Below are 19,624 nucleotides of genomic sequence, written 5' to 3' on the forward strand. Positions count from 1 at the left end.
TTTGAGATTATATTCATTGCCATTAAAATTATAATGGGACGGGCACCTGAGTTTGCAAGTCCTTTGTTAGAGCTCCTTGCCATGGCTAGTCCAACCTAAACCTGAAGTATGATTTCAGAACTGTGCTCACTTCAAAACCCAATAATATTCTTGGAGCTTCCCTTGTTTGTGGGCCTACTGACACCTTGACTGCAGCAGTAGTGGTGGGAGAGTCTAAGAGAAAGTTGTGAGTGTTTTTATTGCCATCTTCTCTTTTCCCTCGAGACTGTGGGAAACTCTACAGGACAAAGATACTGCAACAAATTAATGGCAAGAAAAAGAGATGGAGGAACAAAGATTTTAAGATTAATCACAATGTATGAACTTTATTTGGAACTTGATTCCCAACACTGATGGATATTTTATTATATTAATTTTAGGTGCAATAATGGTATTTTTTTTTTCTTATTTGGCCATACCACACAGCTTGTGGGATCTCAGTTCCCCGACCAGGGACTGAACCCGGGCCATGGCAGTGAAAGCACAGAATTTTAACCACTAGACCACCAGGGAACTCCCAACAATGGTATTTTTTAAAGTTGTTACATTTTAGAGATACACACTGAAAAATGTATGGGTAAAATGATACATCTTGGATTTGCTTCAAAATAATGGGAAAGGTGGAAAAGACAAGTGAAGAGATTAAACAAAAGTGGCCTTGCCTTTACAACTGTTCAAGCAAGATGATTAGATGATGGGCACAACGTGGGGGTTTATTTTACTATTCTATTTTTGTATATGTTTTCAATTTTCAATAAAAAGTTAAAATTTTTTAAAAGCATAGTTTTAAGTTTCTCCCTTTTTCCTCATTCTTGGTTCTCCTTTCTTCTAACCCTTTGAAACCACACCCTCTGACCCCATGCAACAGAAAATAAAAGCTCTCTCTTCTCTGAAATGGAGTCCTCTGCTACACATAAACAGAGTTTTTTTTAGTTCTTTTACGTAATAACTTTAATCTTAAAAGTTCCAATTCTTTTTCTTTGTCATTTTCTTTCTTTTCCAGCCTTACTGATCTTGCAAATGATGGTAACGTAAAATCTTCTAAATGTTAATATATATATTTTAAAAACTAAATTTGCTCCAATGAGCTACAAAAAATAAATGTTATTATTCAATTGAAACCCCTCTTTTTGGGGAGGAATTCTGATCCTAGGAATATTTTCAACTATCAGAGAACAAATCCTTCCCTAGGAGATAAAAATTAATTAAGTGTGAATTAATGAATAAATTTGTGAACTGGCCCATTTGAAATCTCAATTCACTCAATAAATAAATTTCCACTTTTCATTTACTTAAAAATTACTGTATTACTTTTATAATCCAAAAAATGTGATAACTTAAAATTTAAAATTATAGACATTTTTCTGACATAAATACATCAAATGTTTTATCTGGGAACTGAGTTTGACATCAAAAGACAGTACTGCTGGAACTAGGGGTCTTTTAAAAGATGGGCAACATCTAACCTACTGTTTGTATTTTAAACTAAGACCTAAATATCAAACTCTGAGATAAACCACCACTGGTCACATCTGATACACCTGTTTAACTGCTCCCCACCAATTCCATTCTACTGGTTTCCCTTTCTGTGCCTTTTCTTTCTTCTATGTCTCACACATTGCTAAGTCCAGCTTGCAGCACTTCCTCCTCCTTTATTCCTCCTCCTGAGGAATAAAGATAATCTTTATTCCTCATTTTTAATCTGTATTATTTGCAACGTTCTAATTACTGTTCATTATGTGTTACACAGACACAGCCTTTGGATGTTCATCACTCACTGACACCTTTCAGTCTGGCCCATAAGTGACATCTAATCTCCACCAATCAGAAGCAGGTGGTGAGCAAGGATTTCTCAAATATGAGACTTCCAAAAGACATCCAGAAAAATAGAAAGTATATTCTGTATACCAACTCTCAATCTTTTCCTTCAACAAAACCCCATTAGGACAACTAACTATAACGGTAAATTATTTTACTAAACACTACAGATAACAGTTCCTAAATGATTAATTCCTAACTAATATCAATGAAATTAATTCTTAAATAATTCTACAGGAAAAATTTTTTTCAAAATCTTTAAGCAATTTCTTTTCCTTTTTATTTTGACTAGCAACATTCATCCTGAATATCTACAAAACCAAAACAGTAACTATTCTGGACACAGGAAAATAAAAATCTCAGAAGATTCAGAGTAACAAAATGATTATTCCAAGCCATTCTGCAAGCAAGAGACTAAGGGAGAAAACTTTTTCAGCCTTGTGATGCCCCCCAAAATCCATTCAAGGGATAGTGGCAAAACAAGCCAATATATGGGATTTCTGGATAATCCATCTATTTTCCTTTCCAAACAGAAAAGTGTGTATTCTCTCATGGGCCAAAATCACCAACAGCTGAAGAACTGCTGAATGGCAAGATTATGCACATTAATAACTATATACACTTGACACAATTTAACATGCAGAAAGGGATTATATTCAACTTGAATAAGTCCAGCTCTTTTTATATTTCAACACTGGAAAGCATAAGCCACACTGACCCAGGATAAAAAAATAATTGGGTTGGTTAAAGAGGATGTTAAGGCTTGATCTTAACAGAAATATTTGAAAGGAACATGACAACAAGAAAAAAAAGTTATCAGTTTGGTTCAATGATGGGAAGGTACAACAATAACCTACTTCAGTTTAAAGACAATCTTACTTACTTCACAAGACTCAATTACAAAGTACTGATGCAGCCATTAATTTAACAATAAATTATAAGGTACAAGAGCAATGTCTTTACCAGCAACATTATTTAGAACAAAAAGATTATATAATCTTTATTTAAAAAGGCAACATGATAGACAACTCTTAAGACAAAACAAGTATTACACATTGTAAAAAGTTTCTCCAGGGAGTTCTCCGGCAGTCCAGTGGTTAGGACTCGGCACTTTTACTGATGTGGCCCATGTTCAACCCCTGGTGCAGTAACTAAGATCCCGCAAGTTGAGCAGCACAGCCCAAAAAAAAAAAAAAAAAAAAAAAAAAAAGTTGCTCCACTGAGGTTCACATTCAAAACCTCCTCTCAACTGCTTCAATAGCCTAAAAAGTTGCCCTTACTCCCTTTAGGTCATCCTTCACTCTGCAACCAATGACTTTCCTAAATCACAGAAGTAATCTGTTACCTGGGAGAATGAGGAGGGCACTTTATCCTGTAGATATCTGAAGGCCAAAGCGAAACCTAGCTCAGCGTCCAAAGCCTTCCCTAATCTGATGCTAACCTAACATTTCCTCCTCTGAGCTCAGAAGGTTCCCAAAATATAAGTCCTACTTCCCACCTATCTTAGCCAAACAGATGTATTCAAACCTACCCAATCGTTCAAGTTTGTGTCCCCTTTCTGTGACACCCTTAATACTTACGGTATAAATTAATCTCTCAATAAGTGTTGATAAAATATTCAGCACTCATCACGCACAAGGTACTGTCGATACCAAAGTACACTTTCTGTACACAACTTCAAAGTGGAAGAGAAAACCTTAACACAATAGAATATTCTAAGTAATAACGATTTATAGAGTGCTGCAGTAGCAGCACAAAAAACAAACACCAAGAAACTAATTCTGCTCCAGGTTATCAGAGATGGCTTAACAAGTGAAAACAGAGATGGACCTTGAAGGACTAGCGTTCTCCAGGAAAATGTCATGAGGAAGGAGCAAGAAACTACGTAACATTCATCACTAACATTCATCCCACTGTATTATACTCCTAAGTGATGGACAATATCTTGTATACAGACGGTATTCAGATGTGAAACTGAATGCTCCAATACTTTCTTTATGGCCTCAGCTAATTCATATTGATAGGAAGCATAATCCCAAATAAGAGCAATTTTGGTAAATGAATTGCAATCTTCTGTAGACCAAAACTTTCAACTGGGTTTCTAAAATGCAGGAAAACTAATCATAACTTTGATTTTCCTATCCAAAAGTATCTTATGATAAAGATACCAATAAACAAGTAATCAAAGCCACAAAATGCCCCAAATAAATAATCTACTCCTGAATAAACAAGAATAGCCAACATCCTTACTTTTTCTAATTATTTTGCAAAAAGTATGTTTGAGATAGTCTAAAGACAGAAATGCCTAAAAAACACTTCAGGGTTAAAACAGTGTTTAAATCCCAAATACCTAACAAGAATAATAAAAATATTAAAGTTATTGCCACTTCATTAGCCTGTTTCTTAAGTTGCAGAAAGCTAGACTTCAGTTCCCATAGGTGATACAATTATTAATAGCCCCAACCAACATTTCCAGATGCATCTACTCTTTCCCTCCTTGCATTCTCTTTTCCTGCTACAGCCAACCACTCAAACACATCTTTCACGACTCACTGCCTAGGTACAAGATGGTCTCTCAGACTCAAATGTCCTCCCCTAATTTAAAACCGATTGATCCTTTTAGACCAGGGACACCTCACCTCCTCTATGAAACAGCCCTAAGTATAAATTAATTACTCCGTTCGTTACCCAGGTTCCCAGAACATGTTGCTTATACTTTTTTTAAGCATTCATTTGCCTCATATAAAAATGAAGATGTATACGTATCTGTTTCCCCACTAGGCTGTAAAACTTGATGGCCTTAGTCTTCATTACCTCTCACAGACTAACCCCGAGCCAGGAACCTAGAAACGATGTGTGAAATAGTGACTCTTGGAAGCTCGTGTTTGATGAAAATTTCAGATTCCAAGTCAGAAATCAAGGAATGCAGCTCCAACTTCCCATGCCTCATCTTTTCTCAACAGTGACCCTACTTCCTGTCATTTCTGGATACTCCCTGACGGGGGACTCCAGCCTATTCCCAACATTTTCCTAATGCATACTCTGTATTCCACAAAACGACCAACTACTTCAAATGCTTTGGCCATTAACGTGCCTTTCTCTCTTCCACCAATAATATGGTAGGAAGAAAAAGACCTTTGCTTTCTTTGGAGGAAGAAAACGACCCATATTATACTAAAAGTGATCCAGGGAGGGAAAAACTACCAGATTTTGTTCCCAAATCATTTCGAACAACAACAACAAAAAAACCGAGGTAAGTATCTTGGACGCCTGAAGTCATGCAGATTAACCAAGGTTAAGAGTAATGGGCCTCAGTCTGACTAAACTCGACTGAAGGCTGCCCGGAAAGCGGCTGCCGTATTTCAGTGCTTTTCTGGCTCTCCCATGCACAAACTATGCCAACGGCAGTTCCGAGAGGCGAGGAAGACTTTGTTCCCACGCGCTCTTCCCCGCTCCCTTGCCCAAGAATCTTCCTCAGAGAGCCGTTTAACGAGGCCCCCGGGTCAGAGAAAAAAAGCAACGCTGAAGCAGCAGCTCCGGAACACTGAACAAAGCGCCTGTCGGGGGTGTACGAGTAGGACGCCATTACGCGGGGCAGTGGCCTGCGCCGCTGGCGCCGAGCAGACGACGCGGGCCCTGAAGAGCGGGCTCGGGCCCCCAGAAAAGGAACCACAGGAAGAGGCAAAAACCTAGGAAGCCAAAGTCTTAGCAGGCTGGGCAGCGGAGAACCTACGTAACAAGGAAAAGACCGCTTACCTTCGTGGGTTTTCGCGATCTTCGCCATTTTGTCCACTCGAACACACAGACGGAACTGGCGCTCCCAAGAACTTCCGCTCGTCGCCGCTGCCACGGAGAAAAACAGCTGGGGGCCGCTCTCCACGCAAGCGCCAAGCGGGAGCGCGCTCCGTCGATGACACGTGACAGAACAGCCACCTAGATAGAACAGAGAGGTGCATTGTGGGTGGAGGGAGGAGCCAGGGTGGGGTCCGGAGGCGGTTTTCCCGGTAAACCAGAAAAGGGTTAGGTGAGCCTTGGTTCCTTAATGTGAGTAACTCTGCCCTGGAGTAAAGTGGATTACACCAGGGTATACCAGGGCAGTTAAAAACAGTCACTGAAAGAAACATTACGGTTTCAGGGCTGGGAGAAGCCTCAGGCCTTCAATCCCCTTCCTCCAAATTCACCGGACCGGCGTTCTGGAGCCAAACAAAAGCTTTCTTTAGCATGTCTCAGATGTTGCAGTGCTTAGTTGCACAAACAGTTACAACAGTCTCATCCCTCGCGCTGTAATTCAAGGTCATTTTTCTTTTTTTCTAAATACCATTTGGATAGGAGTTTCGTCTACAATATACGTTCCCAAACACTACTGAAATTCACATAAAGTTGGTAAATTGTTGCTAATTCCATAAATCCCATAAAGTGGATAAACTGTGGCTAATCCCATTTAAGAAATGAGAGAAAAAACTAGGGCGGGGGGTATATATAAATTGTGCAATATCACACAGTTATTAAGTTACACAGCAGGAACTCTGCCAGTCTTTTAAAGACTTTTTAAACTTTCTGAGTTCTTAGAAAAGCCCTGATCGTCAGCATTAACACTAATGAAATGCCTCTCTTAATCCTAAACGTCATTCCTAAATCAGGAATTTTTAAAAGATAAAAATACAGCGGTGGGGTGGATAGGGAAGGTGGGAGGGGGACACAAGAGGGAGGAGATACGGGGATATATGTATATGTATAGCTGATTCACTTTCTTATGAAGCAGAAACTAACACCATTGTAAAGCAATTATACTTCAATAAAGATGTGAAAAATAAATAAATAAAATATATGCTAAAAAAATACAGTGGTCTTTTTTCTTCTAAGCATCAGCTATACGAGCAGAGCATAAGCTTGTATTGTCACACTGGCCTTGGACTCTGAAGAACAAAAGAACTTAAGAGGGAAGTTGGTACTGGAAGCAGCCTTGTAAAGCAGGTAAGGGTCAGGTTATAGCTATCACAAAGAAAACAGTTTACCTTGCTGTGTGACTGACTCAATACAAATATGTAGTAGAAACTTTAGTAACAAAAAAGTGAGATTTTTTTATTAGCATCAATGAAAAAATCAATTTGATGGGTTAAAGTTTTCATTTGTTTGATTTAATTGTTTTAATTTAGGTTAAACAGTAGCCGGAGGAAGAAGGGGATGAGATAAGAGAGGAACATGTAGTTTATGCCTATTGTTGGTAAGTTCTAGTTCTTGGATTGTCAGAGGGTCCACAAACATTCCTTAAATGGTTTATAACCTACACATAGATTACGTATATTCTTTTATAGATACAAAATAGCATATTTTAAAATAATAAAAGAAAATGAATAAGAAATAATGAATTAGAAAAGGGTGTTATATGTCCATCAATAACCAACAAGCTAAAAGAATTCATCCATGTTGGCAAAAAGATTGCAGGTATGTTGCATTTCTTGATTCATGATTTTTTATCTTAAATTCGTTTATACAAGACAATCACAGTCATGTAAAAATATATGAAAAGGAAATTCACCAAAATGTTAATAGTGGATATTTGTGAATGATGGAATTTTGAGTGTTTTTTACTTTATAATTTTTAGTATTTTCCAGATACTCCGCTATGAGCATGTATTATCTTTATAAACAGAAAAAAATAAATGAAATGAAAAGCATTTGTAACACTATGTTTTGTCACATGTCCTTTGTCTTTCCAAGATAAAAGCTGTGCCTGCTGGCCACTTTGTATTATGTGCATATTTCTCTAGGTTCCTCGGTATTAAGTTACTTTTGTAGGGCAAGGACATATATTGGGTAGTGAGGTATGAGAGACTTTGCCAAAGATCAAGTGAGACTCCCTTCTCTTAATCTTCTAAAAGATGAATTGTCTTTAATAAAAGAATGACTTGAATTTTTACACAGTAAGAAACAAGAGTTTTTTTAATAAGTACCCTTTACTTTCCATTTCCAAAATTAATAAATAATAATCAGATATTATTTAAAATGGATTTCCTACCCTTTTCTGGTAAGGTTTCTTAATTTCAAAAGTCAGAAGGGGTTATCTCCCCTCCCTTTTATAACCTAAACCATTGAGAATGATGACACCCAATTAAAAGGAAAGTCCTTTCCTTTTCTTATCAAGGACACTTGGAGGCACCACAACTACTAAGCCTGGGCTCTAGAGCCCACGAGCCACAACTACTGGAGCCTGCACGTCTACAGCCCCTGCTCCTCAACAAAGAGGAGCCTGCGCACTGCATCGAAGAGTAGCCCCCGCTCGCCACACTAGAGAAAGCCCGCGCACAGCAACAAAGACCCAACACAGCCAAAAATAAATAAATTTATTTTTTAAAAATATTGCAAAGTAGCAAGTATACATAATTTTTCTGGACAAAAACCAAGATATAATAATTTTTCAGAATGTTAAGTGCTAGCTGTAACTGCACAAATTACCTTTGGAGATAAAGCTACAAAGGCCTGGAAGCTCCATGCTATTGGAAAACCAGTGACAATTTATCAAGCCCATCTTTTCAGAGATAAAGGGACTGTCACAGGATAAATGGACCACAATCTTAATGTGTAATGTTGAGCTTTCCAGAAATCTATATCAGAGGGACATCAGACTCTACCTACCCTAGGCCAAAACTCTACTTCCATCTGCCTTTCAGTTATGTCTAAACTTCCAAAACTATAGTTTTATTTCTGAATATGCCAAGTTCTGAATATACCAGTCAATGTGCCTGTCATGCCTGACTTTCCCTTCTAGCTTCAACTGACCTGACCAAACTCTCTATTTAGGGGAACAGCACTGGGTTGTTCTGGAAGAGACAGGCACCTGGCCAGCTACCTAGAACCTGGCCTGGAATACAGTGTGTACACCCTGTCCATAAACAAAGGAAATTATTGGCTAAGCCAAGATTCCTTCTCCTGGAAATTTTAACTTGAAGTATGAAATGAACTTGCTAGTTGCTATTGAAACAGAAAGAATCAGAGGAAATTGTCACTTCCTCTGAAGAATCATGAACTCCTATTGCTTGAGTCCCCACCACTTCCTTGAATCCAGAATCACCTCCAGCTCCAAGCTTCCAAAGGCTCATTCTTTAAATAATACTGCTTTTCTTGAACTAGCTTGGGTGATTTCTCTTCCTTTCAGCTATACCAGGCCTAACTAGAACAGAAGAGCATATATTAATATATGTGTGCCAACCTCCTAGAGAAATGGAAATAAAAACAAAAATAAACAAATGGGACCTAATGAAACTTCAAAGCTTTTGCACAGCAAAGGAAACCATAAACAAGACCAAAAGACAACCCTCAGAATGGGAGAAAATATTTGCAAATGAAGCAACTGACAAAGGATTAATCTCCAAAATTTATAAGCAGCTCATGCAGCTTAATAACAAAAAAACAAACAAACAAATCCAAAAATGGGCAGAAGACCTAAATAGACATTTCTCCAAAGAAGATATACAGACTGCCAACAAACACATGAAAGAATGCTCAACATGGGCTTCCCTGGTGGCGCAGTGGTTGAGAGTCCACCTGCCAATGCAGGCGACGCGGGTTCGTGCCCCAGTCCGGGAAGATCCCACATGCCGCGGAGCGGCTGCGCCTGTGGGCCGTGGCCACTGAGCCTGCGCGTCCTGAGCCTGTTGCTCCGCAACGGGAGAGGCCGCAACAGGGAGAGGCCTGCGTACCACAAAAAAAAAAAGAATGCTCAACATCACTAATCATTAGAGAAATGCAAATCAAAACTACAATGAGATATCATCTCACACCAGTCAGAATGGCCATCATCAAAAAATCTAGAAACAATAAATGCTGGAGAGGGTGTGGAGAAAAGGGAACCCTCTTGCACTGTTGGTGGGAATGTAAATTGATACAGCCACTGTGGAGAACAGTATGGAGGTTCCTTAAAAGACTACAAATAGAACTACCATATGACCCAGCAATCCCACTAATGGGCATATACCCTGAGAAACCCATAATTCAAAAAGAGTCATGTACCAAAATGTTCATTGCAGCTCTATTTACAATAGCCCGGAGATGGAAACAACCTAAGTGTCCATCATCGGATGAATGGATAAAGAAGATGTGGCACATATATACAATGGAATATTACTCAGCCATAAAAAGAAACGAAATTGAGCTATTTGTAATGAGGTGGCTGGACCTAGAGTCTGTCATACAGAGTGAAGTAAGTCAAAAAGAGAGAGACAAATACCGTATGCTAACACATATATATGGAATTTAAGAAAAAAAAATGTCATGAAGGACCTAGGGGTAAGACAGGAATAAAGACACAGACCTACTAGAGAATGGACTTGAGGATATGGGGAGGGGGAAGGGTAAGCTGTGATAAAGCGAGAGAGAGGCATGGACATATATACACTACCAAATGTAAGGTAGATAGCTAGTGGGAAGCAGCTGCATAGCACAGGGAGATCAGCTCGGTTTTTGTGACCGCCTTGAGGGGTGGGATAGGGAGGGTGGGAGGGAGGGAGACGCAAGAGGGAAGAGATAGGGGAACATATGTATATATATAACTGATTCATTTTGTTGTAAAGCAGAAACTAACACACCATTGTAAAGCAATTATACTCCAATAAAAATGTTTAAAAAAATAAAAGCAAAAAAGCCCCCCAAAAATATGTGTGAATTCATTAACTAGCTTCTGTTTCTAGCTAAAAGTCAGCTGAGAGCTGTCTTTGATTCATAGTAGTGAAATACCTAGATTCAGAGCATAAGTCAAGTAGGTGTTCCAGATAGCTAAGAGGATTGTGTCTCAGAAGCATCAGATACCTAGAATGCTGTGATGGTCTTCTAATGTGTCAACTTGACTAAGCTACAGTCCCGTTATTCATACAGATACTAACATTGGTGTTGCTATGAAGGCCTTGTGGATATGCTTTAAGTCCATAATAACTGACTTTAAGTAAAGGAGATTGTCCTAGATAATCTGGGTGGGTCTAATTCAATTGGTTGAAAGGTCTTGAGAGCAGAACTGAGGCTTCCCTGAATAAGAAAATTCCATCCGTGGATGGCAACTTCAGCCTATGCCAGAGAGTTCCAGCCTGCTCTTACTGATGGCCTGCCCTATAGATTTTGGGCCTGCTTATTAGCCAGTGCCCACAATCGTGTAAACCAATTCCTTGCAATAAATGTCTTAATATGTATCTCCTACTGGTCTGTTTATCCAGTTGAACCCTCATTAAAACAAATGCTAAAGGTAAATTTCACCATTCATTTATTCAAAAAATATTTGAAGACCTATCAATAAATATTCAGCAAGAACCCATCATATATCAGACATTACTTTAGATGCTGGGAATACAATGTTGAACAAGATACTGTCCTCACTGGGACTTCCCTGGTGCTCCAGTGGTTAAGACTCCACACTTCCAGTGCTTCCACTGTAGAGGGCGCGGGTTCCATCCCTGGTGGGGGACTAGGATCCCACACGCCACACACCACAGCTAAATAAATAAATAAATAAAAAGATACTCTCCTCACGGAGATCAGATTCTTTGAGGGAGAGGGATTAAAAATCTATGTGTGATTATATAATTTCAGATACTATCAAGTGCTATGAAGAAAAATAAGGCAAAGTAAGGGGGGAGTGGGCAGGGTGGCAGGATAGACAGAAAAGGCAAGATGTCTGTGAGGATGACATCAGAGCAGATACCTAAATGAAGTATGGGAATGAGTATGCCAGATGTAGCAAGTGCCAATGTTCCAAGGTGAGAGTGAACTTGGGGTGTTCCAAGAACAGCAAGAAGGCTGGTGTGTCTAGAGTGGAGTAAGGGGGAGAAGAGTAGCATAAGATGAGGCCAGGTACCTGTGGTACCTGGCAATACTACATTGCTGAATGGTTAAATTAATATTGAATGAAGGAATCTGCCAAACTTTCCTGTTCTGTACTGTCTCTGCTAGCTTACAAAGAGACCTGCCACATAATTTTTGCTACGGGATTCTCAATGATAGATGTACCAAACAAGAGCAGGAAACACTGTCACTAATGACTCAGCTTAGGATGGCTGTTTTCACTAGCTGAACTAAGAAACTGGCTGAGGTGGGAGGTCAGGACCAGAGAAACAGGATTTGTGAAAGAGGGTAAGGGATGTTGGACAGACTAGGGTCCTTAGGTCAATGACAGGTGATCTGCTGTAGGCAGGTACCAGAGTCAACCTAGATATGTTGGCAGTAATAACAATAGTAGTACAAAGCTGGCAGTTTTTGATGTCACCCCAAACCCAAAGAGACCTACTAGGCAGAGTATTCTTTCCTAGTGATGGGAGGTACAAGATGCAATAGCTTGTCCTTTACTTTGGAGGGGATGTCCAGGGATGCCCCAGGCCACTACGCCCCTAACACAGTGGTTCTCAACTGGGAGTGATTTTGTCTTCCAGGGATACTTGTCAATGTCTTCAGATATTTTTGGTTGTCACAACCTAATCCTCTTTTCCTAGAAGGTCCTCCTTCCTATTCCCACCCCCATCTCCTGTACTCTCTTTCACCTGGCTTACTCCTCATCCCATAAAACTGACCCAGTGTCGCCCCACCCAGGAAATCTCACCGGAGGAGTGAGATATAGATAGCATGCTTTGATACTGCCCTCCTCCTTAAATACCACAAACATCTCTAACTACTCTAGCCATTTTGTATTATAATTGTTTCTATGTGTCTTTCTCCCTGAACTGGTTTGTAACACCTAAAGCAAGGTAAAGTGAGCAATTACTGGCATCTAGAGCATAGAATACTGCTCAATATCATAAGTTCCACAGGAAAGCTCCCCACAACAGAAGTTTCTGGCCCAGAATGTCAATAGTGCCACCCTGGGAAATCCTGCCCTAAAAATATCACTAACGAAGCAGACCTTAATTTTCATTGGGTTTATCTCCTACCCTCTGGAATATGTATGTCTTTCCAAGGCCTCCAATGTACCTACCATTTCCTGGTCATTTAGTCTAATTAACATGATTAACACAATGCCATCCATATGATGGACTGATATGACGTTCTGCTGTCCAGGTCCTTTAAGACTATATTATGATAGGGACTTCCCTGGTGGTCCAGTGGTTAAGACTCTGTGCTCCCAATGCAGGCGGCCTGGTTTCGATCCCTGGTCAGGGAACTAGATCCAGCATGCCACAGCTAAAAGATCCCACATGCCGCAACTAAAGATCCCACATGCAGCGACTAAATATCCCGCATGCTGCAACTAAAATCCCACATGCTGCAACTAAAGATCCCGCAATCAACAACTAAATATCTCGCATGTGGCAATGAAGATCCCACGTGCTGCAACTAAGACCCAGCACAGCCAAATAAATAAATTAATATTTTTTAAAAAAGAAAAACTTTAAAAAAGGACTATATTATAATAGAGTTATTATGATAGACCATATTATGGGAGAGTTAAACCAGGAGTAAAACCTAAAATGTATACTCCTGTGCAGTTCAAGAAAATGAATACTGTTATAAATCCTTATTGTTAGGGATGGAAAACAACTCTTTCATCAAATCAGTACCTGCTTACCATGTACTTGAAGTCACATTAATCTGCTCTAGCTACCACCTCTAGCACAGCAACTGCAACTGGGGCTACTACTTGGCTGAAATTGTGATAGTTTACTGTCATCCTCCAGGGTCTGTGCAGCCTTTGTAAGGGTCAGACTTCAGTTTAGACATGATGAGGACCACAGCCCTTGCATTCTTCAGGTCTTTAAGGCACTAATCTCTGCCATACTTCCTAGAGTATGATAATGTTTTCTATCTACCATCATGGCAGAGTGTGAGGGAAGCTGTTCATTAGCCTTCCCTACTATGTTCTTATTCCAGGAACCAATACGACAGTTTAGCCAACTTCTAACTATATTCATTCCAATTAAACATTTGGGAACTTGGGAAATGACACTTGGCACTATGAACCAGACCTGGGCCCAGACTCCATTTATAACCCTAGATTCCCACTCTAACAGGGACTATTACGACTCTTTGGGTATCAATGTCAACTTGTACAGGGTCCACAGCACTCAAAACATTTGGTGATTCCACTTTTCCCAATGAACAGTTACCAGAGCAAATGATAGGTGCCTTTGGAGAAGTACGAGGGGATTCATTAACACATCCTTACCATAGTGTTACATGGTCCTGCTTCCTGGGGACCTAGCTTCTCTTTCAATCCAATGGTCTCAAATCAGAGTTGTACATCTGAAAACTAGCTCAGGCATGGAAACTATTAAAGGATCAGTTTTTGAAAAATTTTTACTGGAATAGCTGCCTTCAGCCTCCTGAACATCCAACCTTGATTTCTCTTGGTTGTATAGATTGAGCAACATCGTTGTAGGCTGCCCATCAATCTTGCCTCTAAGGACACCCTGTTGCATTAACAATCTCTGTATCTTTCCCCAGGTCAGGACCCCCGACGCAGCCATTTCGACCTTGTGCTAATTATAATTGTACCCACCTTGCTTCTGAGGGTGAAGCTTCACCACTTGGCCTCTATTTTGGGATCCCATCATCCCCACTCCTTTCATGGAGCCAAGCTATGTAACTTTTTCTGCTACTATCACCTGGGGCCTGTAAAGGACAGTTACCATGAGTAACAGTGCTGTGCTGAGCCATGTTGCAGTCTGAGGCAGAAGGAAAAATCAGTAATATTGATCCTGTCTTTAAAATTTTGACATTTGTTCATCATGCACTTTTCTGCATTAGTATTATTGTTTAAATACCATATTAAAATATTATTTATCTTGGTTACTGAGATTTTTGGCACCCCCTTAAATTCTGAACCTGAGGCCTCAGTCCTGTTCAGTGATGCTGGTGCCTGCCCCTTTCACATTTCTTATTGCTTTAGGGAAAAGAGTATCCTCTGAGCCTTCCCGTGGAGCACAGTCACCTTCTAAGTTTTCCAGCCTTAGTGTAGAATACCTACTCTAGCATACCCACCTCTCTGAGCCTTTTGATCCCTTCTTCCACAATCTTCCACAGTAGTTCTGCCATTTCTACACCACTTAATGTGAGTCATCCCAGTAGAGTGTTAGCACTGCCTCCCCTGGTCCTTGTCAGCGTATTCCATATAATGGGATAGTACTCCCATATTGATAAATCCTCCCTATTCATTACCTTCTGCTACCCAGCCCTACCCCTTGATCTGAGACCCTCAAAAGTTAGTTCCTTATGTCATCCTCCAGCTCCTGCTGGTACATATTAGCTAGGTCCTTTGACTCCTTTGAGGTGTCCCTCTCCTCCCTTAGCAGGCCCAGCATTTCCTTGGCTAGGCGATGTGTGACTTAACCGCAGTTAATGGTCTGTTGTCCAAGAAGGAAAATTCTTGAGTGGAGCACCTGTCTTCTAGTAAGTCAAAGGTTTCTGTATCTTCTTCAAGCAAAGAGGGAGCACTAGCTTTTTCACAGAGAGGATTAGGCCACATCTGTAGGCCCAGAGGATTCAGGGGAACCTAGGATTTCAAGTTGCCTGGGTGCACTGACCCAGATGCCCTGATCCTATTTCTCCTGATTGAAATCCTTCCCAATCAATGCCCTCACTTTGTATAAAAGGAATGCTGAGGCTGAAAATTTTGTCCACATTTGGAGCTCTGCTTTTTTTAAAATTATTATTAGTTTGCAGAAATGGCTGAGTTTTTCTCTTTTTCTTTTAATATTTATTTGGTTGCGCTGGGTCTTACTTGCTGCATGCAGCCTCCTTAGTTGTGGCATGTGAACTCTTAGTTGCAGCATACATGTGGGATCTAGTTCTCTGACCAGGGATTAAACCCGGGCCCCCTGCACTGGGAGCGTGGAGTCTTATCCACTACGCCACCAAGGAAGTTCCTGGAGTTCTGCAACTCTTTTTTTTTTTTAAATAAATTTATTTATTTTTAAAATTTATTTATTACTTTTGGCTGTGTTGGGTCTTCATTGCTGCATGCAGGCTTTCTCTAGTTGTGGCGAGCGGGAGCTACTCTTCATTGTGGTGCTCGGGCTTCTCATTGCAGTGGCTTGTCTTGTTGAGGAGCACAGGCTCTAGGCACGTGGGCTTCAGTAGTTCCGACACGTGGGCTGCAGTAGTTGTGTCTTGCGGGCTCTAGAGTGCAGGCTCAGTAGTTGTGGCACATGGGCTCAGTTGCTCTGCAGCATGTGGGAATCTTCCCAGACCATGGCTCGAACCCATGTCCCCTGCATTGGTAGGTGGATTCTTAACCACTGCGTCACCAGGGAAGCCCTGCCACTCTTAAGTCCTGGACCTGACCATCAGCCTTTTTTGCTCTCTGGCTGGAGACAGAGACAATGAGACTCTCCTTATATACTACCAATGATGCCCTCCAGCTTTAACACTTAACAATTTCTTAGTGATTAATCACTCTCAGCCTTTCAGTGTCTGTCTCCCAATATCTCAATAGGAGCTATTAGCGCTCCACCTACCACCAGTAAGAGGGTCCTCATTGCCAGCCAGACTGCAGGTGATCCAGATCTAAAAAATCCCATTTTAGAGTCTTCTTTCTTGGATCACAGGTTGGGATCCCTATGAAGCAGACTCTGAGATGGAGATTTGCATCCAGAGGGAATCAGAATCGGGCAGAAGCAGCAGCTGAACTGCCACTCAGTTGCAACAAAGACCTCAATTCTATGGGGTCTATGTAGATGTTTTGGCCCTTTAGAGTTGTCCCAAATTGGGGCAAGGGAGTTGAGGCTTTATACTCCCATATCAACATGATTTTGGATGTGAGCTTCCCCGGGCAGAGGGCATGACCTTGGGAGAGGCAGCTTTCTTTTAACTACGAGCAATACCCAGAGAGGGATGCATCAGAGGGCTGTCACCCAAAGAACTTCCAACAGCTCTAGTTATGAGAGGAGAGAGAAAGGAATCTGGGCAGCCTATAGCATCCACTACAAGTAAACAAACGTGTCTTCCATGAGATGACAATGATGCAGCCAGATAGAGGATGACACTATCCCCTAAGGATATGAACCTCAAAGAAGATTGGGCTTTCACAAAAAGTGGATAAATAATGGTCTGAAAGCAGTAGTGAGGAGTGATGGACACAAGGGTCCTGCTCTCTTGACCTTGAGGTACACAGGTAGTACACAGGTGGTAGATGGGTTGGCAAATGCCCCTTCCCAAAGTTCTCAAAAACCATTTTCTTTCTTGGAATGGTGATTAATTGAAAATAATTTTTAAAATCATTTTTCTTTCTTCATGGCAATTTATCAAGTTATGCCTCTCCAGGAGTCTCTACATGTGGAAATTGGAGGGGTGAGAACATGCACATGCTCTCAGTTCTGAAACCTTCTTTCTCTCCCACTAATGCAGTGATTCTCAAACTCTAAGAGCACTCAAGTCCCTGAGGAGTTTCTTTTTTTAAAAAATATTTATTTATTTATTTATTTTGGCTGCACTGGGTCTTAGTTGCAGCACACACCATCTCTGTTGGGGCATGCGAGATCTTTAGTTGCAGCACATGGACTTCTTAGTTGCGGCATGTGGACTCTTAGTTAAGGCATGCGGACTTCTTAGTTGGGGCGTGCATGCAGGATCTAGTTCCCTAGTCAAGGATGAAACGCGGCCCCCTTGCATTGGGAGCTTGGAGTCTTACCCACTGGACCACCAGCGAAGTCCCCCTGAGGAGCTTCTTAAAAGTGTAGGTTATAAACCAAATTCCAGAGAGTGATTCAGTGAATTTGAGGTGAAGCCCAAGAGTTGATCATCTTTACAGGTGGCCTACTACCATGCATTGAGAAACACTGCATATCAAAGCCTCTTTTCTCATCTATATCTGAATTCTGGGTGAAGGCAGACAGATCTCCCATGTTCCATGGTCAGAAAGAGAAATAAATGTACCCAGTGTTCAGCAGCCACCCACCCCCACCCACTTTTAGATAAAATGTGCCTTTGGGTGAGAAAGAATAAGCAGCATCGATATGAGAGAAAAAGCACAGAAGAGCTTTACAGGGAGCCAAACTTCAGCCAAGGCAATTGTTCTCAACGCCACAGGATGCAACACCTCCTTTATTCTCCTGAAATAAAAATCATAGAGAATATAACCTGATCATTCTGAAATATCAATACCCTAACTGAAATATAAATAAAAGAAAAATGCTTATGATAAAAAGATATACTGAGGAGTAGGAGATTTTATGAATCACAGGTTAAAGTTTCCAGAGGCATAAAGGAAAGGTTTAAGAGTGAAAATCAGGAAAGAGGAAGCACTCAACTGTATAATAATGAGGCTAAAGGAGAGAATGACTATTAGAGGGACTCTTAACTTAGACATTGAGCAAGGATAACAAGCAGAGGTATCTTGCTATTAGGTTGTCAACATAAATGGTCCTGGGAATCCTCAGGTGGGTGGAGCTAAAGCAGGGTTAAACGGACTCTCATGCCACAGTCTTCTATGGCAAGGGACAGCAAACTCTGGCCCATCAGCCATATTTGGCTGCCATCTTTATTTTTATATTTGGTGGTAAAATATGTATAACATAAAAATACCATTTTAATCATTTTTAAGTATACCATTCAGTGCATTAAGTACATTCAATGCATTTCTACATTAAGTACAAACTATTGTACAACTATCACAACTATATATATCCAAACTTTTTTATCACCCCAAGCAGAAACTCTGTAACTATTAAGCAACAATTTCCTATTCCCCCTTCCCCTGAGTCCCTGGCAATGTCTAATCTGTCTATACAAACTTGCCTTTTCAAGATATTTCATGTAAAGTGGAACCATACAATATTTGTCCTTTTGTGTCTGGCTTATTTCACTTAGCATATTTTCAAGGTTCATCCATGTTGCAGCATGTCAGAACTTTTTTTTTAATAGATGGTTATTGGAGTATAATTGCTTCACAATACTGTGTTAGTTTCTGTTGCACAACAAAGTGAATCATCCATACGCATACACCTGTCCCCATACCCTCTCTCTCTTAAGCCTCCCTCCCATCCTCCCTATCCCAGCCCTCTAGGTCATCGCAAAGCACCAAGACGATCTCCCTGTGCTATGTTGCTGCTTCCCACCATCCAACTATTTTACATTTGGTAGTGTGTATATGTTGATGCTACTATCACTTCGCCCCAGCTTCCCCCTCCCACCTCACGTCCTCAAGTCCATTCTCTATGTCTACCTCTTTATTCCTGCCCTGCAACTAGGTTCATCAGTACCTTTTTTTTTTTTTTTAGATTCCATATATATGCGTTAGCATACGGTATTTATTTTCCTCCTTCTGACTTACTTCACTCTGTATGACAGACTCTGCCTCACTACAAATAACTCAATTTTGTTTCTTTTTATGGCTGAGTAATATTCCATTGTATATATGTGCCACATCTTCTTTATCCATTCATCTATGGATGGAAATTTAAGTTGGTTCCATGTCTGGCTATTGTAAATAGTGCTGTAATGAACATTGTGGTACATGACTCTTTTTGAATTATGGTTTTCTCAGGGTATATGCCCAGTAGTGGGATTGCTGGGTCATATGGTAGTTCTATTTTTTAGTTTTTTAAGGAACCTCCATACTGTTTTCCATAGTGGTTGTATCAATTTACATTCCCACCAACAGTGCAGGAGGGTTCCCTTTCACCACACCCTTTCCAGTGTTTATCATTTCTAGATTTTTTGATAATGGCCATTCTAACCAGTGTGAGGTGATACCTCACTGTAGTTTTGATTTGCATTTCTCTAATAATTAGTGATGTTGAGCATCTTTTCATGTGCCTCTTGGCCATCTGTATGTCTTCCTTGGTGAAATGTCTAT

The 19,624-nt window shown here is 40.5% G+C and overlaps 1 protein-coding gene across 6 annotated transcripts in view; it reads right to left on the reverse strand.

Moving 5' to 3' along the window:
- The window catches only part of SF3B1 (splicing factor 3b subunit 1), a 62,310-nt gene that overhangs the window by 30,986 nt on the left and 11,700 nt on the right, over positions 1 to 19,624 (reverse strand). For all 6 annotated transcript variants that reach the window (XR_013828781.1, XR_013828782.1, XM_079924638.1 and 3 more), the window contains exon 2: positions 5,614 to 5,790. Coding sequence is in view for 4 of the 6 variants with exons in the window: in XM_079924638.1 (XP_079780764.1) it covers positions 5,614 to 5,641 (28 nt within the window). In the remaining 2 variants the exon portion in view is untranslated. The remainder of the gene's footprint in view (positions 1 to 5,613; positions 5,791 to 19,624) is intronic.

The sequence above is a fragment of the Stenella coeruleoalba genome, assembly GCF_951394435.1.
Source record: "Stenella coeruleoalba genome assembly, chromosome: 6".
Lineage (NCBI taxonomy): Eukaryota > Metazoa > Chordata > Mammalia > Artiodactyla > Delphinidae > Stenella > Stenella coeruleoalba.